An 8,475-nucleotide genomic window follows, 5' to 3' on the forward strand; every position below is an offset into this window, starting at 1 on the left:
TTCTGACAGTTTTTGAAGAGCCAGGCCTGGAGGAGACTTACATAAAGGAGAGGGAGGAGCTGGGCCCCACTGTGGGGACATCCAGAGCTGCTCTTGTCACTCCCTGGAACCCAGAATCCAAAGTAAATAAGCTAGAGACCCATCTGACACCTGCCACGCTGCAAGGCTGAGACCCTGAAAGGTGAAGCTCTCCTGGTAAGGGGCAGGACAAGAGGCAAGGACATGTGATGCCATCCCTCTTGTTCTCAACCTAGTTATTGGCCTGCACCCTTGGGCTGCGAGAACCCCAGGTGGAGGAGACTGGGGACCGCAGAGCCAACCAGCGCCCACGCACAGGCGCGCACACGCCTGTGTGCCCCACGCACCAAGCACGCAGACTGCTGCTTCAAACAATCTGACAGTTTACAGCACCCTTACGGCCCCTTGCGTACACACACACACACACACACACACACACACACCCCTTCGAGCCAGGACCCCAGAATTACAGCTGCTGCAGAGCCTGTCAGCTGCAGGCCCCGCCGACCCACCCTCCCTCCTCGTGCTGGGTTTTTCCAGCACGGCCTCACTCCCTCTACTGCAATCTCTGGGAATTGGTGTCTGACGCGGCTGCTCCTGCACATTATTTATTTATTTCCTCTTGTCCTCCTGCTGAGACCCTTCTGTCAGGAGAGAGACAGCGTGGGACGGAGCCAGGCAGGAAGCTACAGGGACACAGGAGGCAGAGAGCCCTGAGGGGAGCGTCCCTCAGAAGCCCCCAACGGCTCATAAGCTCATCCGGCCCCACAGGAGCCATGAGCAGCAGGCAGGAGGCCATGAGACTGGGGAGAGACTCCAGTAGGAGGGGACAGGAGGCAGAGCTTCGGGACCGAGCCCACCTGAGCCAGCAGCGCCGGCTCAAACAGGCCACCCAGTTCCTGCACAAGGATTCGGCCGACCTGCTCCCGCTGGACAGCCTCAAGAGGCTCGGCACCTCCAAGGACTTGGTGAGGCAGCCCTCTCCCCTCCCCACCCCGCAGACGTCCTCTGGCCCTTTTCTGCACCTCCCCAGCCCTACCTGAGGGTGGGGGTGAGGTGAGACCCTAAGCCTTCAGATTGCCCTCCCTCACTGGGAGTGGGGGAGAGGCCGTCCTGCCAACTGGAGGGGCTCCCTTTGACCATTCTCCGCTCCTCACTGGGGATGTTCCCATAGCTTGTGGGCTCAGAGGGGACCCTATTCTCATCGCTCAGCTCCCCCAGTAATCCAAGGCTTATTTCAGGGTGTGCTCTGCTGTAGAGGAGCACAGGCTTTGCGGGACACAGGACGCTCTGGAGCAGTCATTTACGGCTGGGAGGGCCTGGCAGATCGGCAGTTCAGGGTTGCGATTCCCCTCTCTGTAAACCAGAATCCCCCAGAAGGGCCAGGCCACTCATTTGCCTTTTCCCCTCAGAATGAAACATTAAAGGCCTCCGTCTTGCCAAAGCATCTGGCTTTTCCTGTGGCTCCTGCCAGGCCACCTGCCTCCTTGAGTGTCCTCTTTCTCCCTCTTAGCCTCCCTCCAGGCTCCTTTCCTTCCAGCCCCTCGCAGCAACTTTGGCCTCCGGAGGGAACAGTGTGGGGAGTAACAGTGAGGAGGGCACAATGCACACACACATTCCCCTCGGAGAGTGAGGTTAGGCATGGCCTTTGAAGTCACGTTGCTTGGGTTCCGACCCTGCTCTGCCACTTACTCGGGCAAGTTACTTTCCGTCTCTGTGCCTCAGTTTCTTCATCTGTTAAATGAGGATAAAATTAATAGCATCTACCTCCTAGGGTTGTTGTGGACTTAGAACAGTGCCTGGGTGATAAAAAGCACTATCTAAATACTAACTCGCATTATTCCTTCAGCTACTATTCCAGTTAGCCTCAGAGAGGAAAGTAAGCTCTGTGAGGTCCAGGGAACATGGAATCATATCTGGCTTCTTGCTCATAAAAGAAAGACTTTTGTAGAAAGGTTTGGCACTCTGTTCACGCTCCCATCTCCTAATTTGAGGGTCTGAGAGGAGGGGACTCGTGGAACCTGAGAGGTATGAGGCCGTTTCCAGGGGTCTCAGGCCACTCAGCAGCCCCTTCTCCCCGGGCGCCTGGAGGCAAACGCAGCCCCTCACTGCCTTTCCTGCCCCAGCCCTACCTTTCCAAATTCCTCCCAGTCAAATGTTCCCCCTCCAGGAACACTGCGCAGTGGCCAGGCAATCCCCTGCCCACATCCTGGCAGCTCCCAAAGAAGAAAAGCCATCAGACTGAGGTTTCAATCCAGAGGACCTCCAGGGGTTATTCCTTCCCGCAAACAGCAAGCACAGCTGAGAAAGGACGGAGCAGGGAAGTGGGCTCTTTGGCTTCCAGTGGCTAGGCCCTCATAGCCTTTGCCTTTTGGGGACCATCCTACAAGGATTTGGCCCTGGAGAAGGGCCACTCCCACGGGAAAGGTGGGAGGAGCGCTAGGAACTGCAAAGCGGCTTTCTGACCAGTCCCAAGGCCAGTCCCTTTTCCCAGAGCCTGGTTTCCTGCTGGCAGCAGCCTCAAGGGCCTCATTAGGCCAAGGATGGAAAAACAATCCCAGGCTCCCAAGGAGAGAGGGCAGGTGGAGAACCCCGTGTGGAGCCTGGAAGGATACAGTCTTCTTCAGCAAGCATTTATTGAGGGCCTATTTATATGCTGTGCCAGGCCCTGGGATATAAAGATGAATGAGTTGCAGACTTGAGCTCAAGGAATCCCAGGCTAATGGGGGAGTGAATAACATTTGTGAGAAGCCCAGCCTCCTGTGTGGAGGGAGGAGTACAAGGAAGTCAGAGAGGGCTTCCTGGAGGAGGTAAACCTGCACTAATTACCGGATGGTAATCCCAGGTTTAAGATAAGAACCTCTCTCCCGAATAAAGAATAGTTAGTTCTTGAACAGTGTGTTAAACTAGTCATCCAGTCTGGCCCTGGGAAGAGAGAGACAGGAGTCTTAGGAAGAGGGGAGAGCAGGGGCAATGGCTTGGAAGCAGGAAAACAGTCTCGGGGAGCAGTATATGCAGGGTGGCTGGGGCAGATGTGTGGGGGATGGGGTGGGAGGGGGACACAGGCAGATTCAGGCAGTGCCCAGGTCATCTGAGCCGTGGAGCGCCTTAAAAAGTATGAGCTGTACCACGGAAGCATTGGCGGGAGGGGGTGCTTTGATGGCTTTTAAACAGGGTGTAACATGGTTAGTTTTGTTTCATTTGGGTGCTACTCAAACTGTAATGTACACATGAATCATCGGAGCCTCTTGTTAAAAGGCAGCTTCTGATTCAGCAGGCCCCACTTCTGCATTGCTAACAGGCTTCCAAGTGACTGAAAGCTGCTGAGCTGAGGGCCACACTTTGAGTAGCAAGGGCTTTAGATAATCACTGGCTTCGAGCGTGTACTTGAGAGGAGGCAGTATGGGAGGCAGGTTCTGATGAATGTAAGGAGGCATCCCAGTGATCCAGGAGAGCTGTGGTGAGGGAGGAATAAAGGCGGTAATGATGGCAGGGATGGGCTGTACACACAGGAGGCAAAACTGGTAGAATGCGGAAGTGACTGGGGGAGGGGAGGTTTGCAGGTGAAGGAGAATCCAATGATGACTGCCAGCATCCTAGTTTTGACTGTTTTTTTCCCTTTTTTGTTTGTTTTTGTTACTTTGACTTCTTTTCATCACACCATCAACACAGGGATCTGTAACCCATGGAAGGATGAGGCCAGAGGAGGAAAAAACAGAAAACACATCCAAAATAAAACCGTGTTGTAGACTAGAGACAGAATTTCCCCCAAGCATGATACTAGCTCCTGAAGTGCCCCATCAGCCAATATTGACGTGGCCTAGAATGGACCGCTCTCCTCTTCCCATTTCTTCATCACTGAGCACTCTATGGGGGTCCCAGAGAAATGGCATGCTTTGATCCTGGGGTTGACTCTGCTCTAATGATCTGACTGCTGGGATCCTCGGGTAAGCTCCTGCCCCTTTCTTCCTCCTGTGAGACTCAGGACAGGGTGGGCTTGGGGACAACGTCCTGGGATAGCTAAGGTGGGGGAACGGAGCAGCCTGGCTACTTGGGTTTAGACCTGTCTGCCTTCCTTGTTCTGTGATGGAGCCAGCAGCCGCACAGCGTGATCCAAAGACGCCTGGTGGAGGGAAACCAGAGTCGGCTTCAGGGGGAGTCCTCCCTGGTGCAGGCCTTGACTCATGGCCAGGAGAACAGGAGGAAGACCAGCACGACAGAGATTCCAGCTCTTTTGGTCAACTGCAAGGTGAGAGGTCGCCCAGGCACTGGCTTTCATTAACAATCCTGCCTGGGACTGGCTCACTTCACCCACTCTCCTTTCTGCCCTGGGTACGGGAAGGAGGGAGGAAGAAAAGGCACCTCTCCCCCACGCCTGGATCTAAAAATGGGATCCCCTATCTTCTTTACTGTCTGTCTCAAAGCACCTTCCCTTTGTGCAATTCCATCTGTCACCACCATTACGCCATCTCCTTTATCAAAGTATAATCCTTAGATGTGAAAATGTAAACACTCTTCAGTGGGCTCTACACATACAGAGGGTGCCCAAAAAAAGTATACGCATTTTAAGAAAGGAAAACTGCATTAAAATTGTAATACTCAATATATACCAAGACCAAAAGATGAATACAAGTCACATGTGACTTCTGCAATTACAAGAAGCGCTCAAAATGGTTCCCATCAGCGTCCAGATACTTGTGATTACGGCCAACTACTGCTTGAACAACGTTGACCAAGTGTCCACTTGTATACATTTTGGCACCCCCGGTAATGGTGTGTGTTGTATGGATAATGCAACCCTCCTGGAAAAAGCTCAGGTGATCCCTTGTCATCTCTGGAGCCACTGAACCACCCAACCAATACGGAACCTTCCTACTAAATGCCCAGTGTTCTTATGTCACTGTCTTTGCTCAGCCACAATCATTCTGCATTCACATTCTATAATCTTTTAAGTCTCAAATGTTACTTCCTCCTTGAAACCTTTTCCTGGTTTCCCCACCAGGAAATAGCCTTTCCTCCCTCTCAATGTCTGGGGCACTTTACTCACCATCCTTTCACAGACCTTAAAACTTTCTACCATACAAATTTCACTTTCCCTGGACTCCCAGAGAACAACATTCATTGCTGTGCCTGCCAGCCACAGATCTGTGCATCACAGACGCTCAATAAATGTTTGGAATAAGAAAACTGTGTGTGTTTGTGATATCCGAATGTAACCCAAAATGTCTGTATAGATCCAAAAGAACGTGTCTTCCGTTGTTCCTCATGGTGAACCCCTCGCTTTCTCACATCTGAATTTCCTAACAAGATATCCTGGTCTTCTCATCCCTCCTCTACTCCTGACTAGATTTCTCTACTCTAGAGGCTCTCAACCTCCCGAGAATTCCCCTAAACAACCAGATCACCATTTCCGGTCAAATCATTCCCAAATGTATGGATGGACTCACCACCACGTGCAGCTCGCTTCCTTTTTTGATTCCTTCATCTGAGCCAGTTTTGCCTCAACTGTATGTGTCCCACAAAAACCACCTCTAAAGACTCAGTTCATCCCTTTCATGTGTTTTGGAAAGGGAATCACCAGGGCTGGGAAGGTGAAGGAACCAGCCAATGCCTTCTGGGCTCACCGAGTCCCCACAACCCTCTTTCTCAGTGCCAGGACCAGGCGCTTAGGGTGGCTGTGGACACCGGCACCCAACACAACCAGATCTCCGCTGGATGCCTCAGCCGCCTGGGGTAAGAGTCTGGCCCAAAAGAGTGGATGGGACAAAGCTTCTTTTGGGAGCGAGGAAAATATTCTGCAATTAGGTAGTGACAGTTGCTTATACCTCTGTGAATATACTAAAAACCGCCGAATTGTACCCTTTAAAAGGGTGACTTTAATGGTAAATGAATTGTATCTCAATAAAGCTCTTATTTAACAAAAAGAGTCGATAGGGACTCTGGCAGAGAAGACAGGGATTTGGACCCCATGTGGGGCCAGGGACTGGGTGAGAACCCAAGATGGAGGGAGGACTGTTAGCGGACTAAAGGGATGGGGGTGGGGACAGGGGTCGCCATAACCCTTGCTTCCCAACCACAGGTTAGGGAAGAGGGTCCTAACAGCCCCAGGGGGGGACCTGGCACCTGGGCCCCCAACCCAGGTGGAGCAGCTGGAGCTACAGCTAGGCCAGGAGACCGTGGCATGTTCCGCCCAGGTGGTGGGTAAGTCCTCCCTTCTTCAACAGTCCAGCTTCTCACCTCTTCTACCTTTCTCTCCTGGGAGGGGCAAAGGCAGAAACTTGCAGCCTTGCCAGCACCAGACAGGTATCCCCAAAGATTCTCTGACTATCCCCAATGTCTGTGCCAAGATTCTCAGACCTGGGGGGTGGTTCGGGCAGAGAAGGGGCACGTGCTGACAGGAGGGCAGCAGTGACCACAGGTACCCTCCAGCCTCTCCTGTTTCCAAATGATTCCTGCAGATGTTGAGAGTCCTGAATTCTGCCTTGGACTACAGACCCTGCTTTCTCTCAAGGTAAGAAGGATGCTAGCACTTGCACCCACACTTGGGGCCTGACCCAAGGGCTGGGCAAGAGAGGTAGGAGGCCCAGGTGTGGAAGCATGGGTCAGGTTCCAATGAGAAAGAAAGGGAGATGTGCGCTTTTGCTTTCTTAAGAGTTTCCCGATTTCTCTACAAGTGAAAAATATGGAGAACTGGGTCTCGCCCCAGCAGGATTGCTGGTGAATGGAAACAGGGAAGCAAGGAGCACAGGGAAGCTGTGGGAAGTAGGAGGCGGGACAAAAAAGAGGGGGATGAGAGAGAGGTTACCTGCTGAGGTAAGCTCCCATTTCCCCTCCACACCTCACAGTGCTGCATCGACTTGGAACGTGGTGTGCTGCAGCTGAAGGCCCCCTTCTCAGAGCTGCCCTTCCTGCCTTGGTACCAAGAGCCTGGCGAGTGATTGTTGTTCCGGTCAGTCCCCAGGGGGAAGCACCCTGACATAGGGGAAGAGCCGTGTGGGGTATGGGGACATCACTACAGCCAGGTAGCTGGGGATTACTTTGTCTGTCCCTTTTGTCACCACCCTGCCCCTGCTGTCCCATTTCCCGCAGTCAGCCACATTCCTCTCTGCTTCTCAGAAACTTCCCTATCCCAAGGAGATTTCCCTAGAGAGCCCAGGTTCTCAGGGTTCTGGTTTCCCTGTTCTCTCTCTTGTTCCGCTCCTGAGAAGAGCGAAGCCAAATCGCGACTGCAGAAAAGGACACAAGCAAAATGGGGCTGTGGGCTGGGCCGTGGCAGGGTAGGTGCTGTCCTGAGTCAAAGGCCGGAGCCTACTACTGCCCTCCACCTGTCCCCCAACTCCACTCCAAACACCCCTCAGATGCCTACATTCCCATGTCTCTCACCTCACCTTTTGGGGCTCATTATCTCTCACAACTAGAAATCACACCTCACCAACCTGGGTCACTGGCCCTGCTGGTACCTACCTTTCTGATTCTGTACATGTCTGCTCACAGTTGAGTGGGGGAAGAAACAATAAGTGGAATAATTTAATACAATAGGAAGCTGATTTGGTAGAGGAATGCTAACTTACAAGGCTGGGAGCTTTGTTAGTTACCTTTTCTGGGCTTGCAAACATCAGAAGCCAGTTATTATTTGATTACCCTGTGCAAAACCTTGCTCTGTATCTTTATCCTTCTCCACTTGCTTTTCCACCCACTGGGTCCCTAAACTTTGGGGTGTGTGTGGAACATCCCTGTAGAGAACTGCCCCCAAAGGTGAACAGGATGGTGGGGTTGTGAATTGTGACTTCACCTAACCAGTATGCCTTATTTCTAGAACTACCCACCTCATTAGACCTTCTTCCTGCCCCTCATCTCTGGCCTTCTGAGCTGGAGCTTGTCTTGTTTTGGAATCAGTGGCTTTCTATCCCCCACCAGACTCTGAGCCAAAGCAAAGAGACAAGGACCCTTTTCTGACTTCACTGTGAAGAGAGGAACCCAAACCTTAAGAAGCCAGACCCCTGAGTGTCTTTCTGGCTGGTTTGAGCATCTTAAATCATGGATTAGGGGTAAAGGAAGAGAGTGGTGTAACTAACCCAAAGTAGGGAACTAGGACTTTGGGTTGGAAATGAAATCTTGAGCGGAGGGTAGATTAGAGAAGAACCCAGATGAAAGGCCCATGACACCTGGCCTTACCTTTCTCGATGGAGTCCCCTATCCTCACAAAGAGAGGAGAGGGGCTCACTGTCACCTGTGTGATCGCACCCTGGTCCCTCACTGCCACGCTCCATGACCTCTACTCTCCTGGGCTCACCCTGTTCCTTCCCCTTCTCCTCCTGCTGCTTCTGTTATTGCAGACCCCAGGCCCAAAGGCAGGCCCTCAGCGTAGCTGCTTCTCCATTTGAATAAATACCTGTTTCTGTATGTTAATGTCCTTCTTTGGTCTTCCTTTATGCCTATCAGAGGCTGAATGATAAC

General features: G+C 52.3%; 1 protein-coding gene across 1 annotated transcript; it reads left to right on the top strand.

Annotated features, from left to right (window-relative positions):
- Nucleotides 1-328: 328 nt before the first annotated feature.
- Nucleotides 329-8,421, top strand: NRIP2 (nuclear receptor interacting protein 2). The gene is made up of 6 exons (XM_081060643.1): nucleotides 329-986; nucleotides 4,115-4,267; nucleotides 5,669-5,751; nucleotides 6,098-6,219; nucleotides 6,477-6,529; nucleotides 6,864-8,421. The coding sequence occupies exons 1-6, from the start codon at nucleotides 795-797 to the stop codon at nucleotides 6,954-6,956; spliced, it is 696 nt and encodes a 231-aa protein (XP_080916769.1). The 5' UTR covers nucleotides 329-794; the 3' UTR covers nucleotides 6,957-8,421.
- Nucleotides 8,422-8,475: the final 54 nt, after the last annotated feature.

This window comes from Rhinolophus hipposideros (genome assembly GCF_964194185.1).
Source record: "Rhinolophus hipposideros genome assembly, chromosome: 9".
Lineage (NCBI taxonomy): Eukaryota > Metazoa > Chordata > Mammalia > Chiroptera > Rhinolophidae > Rhinolophus > Rhinolophus hipposideros.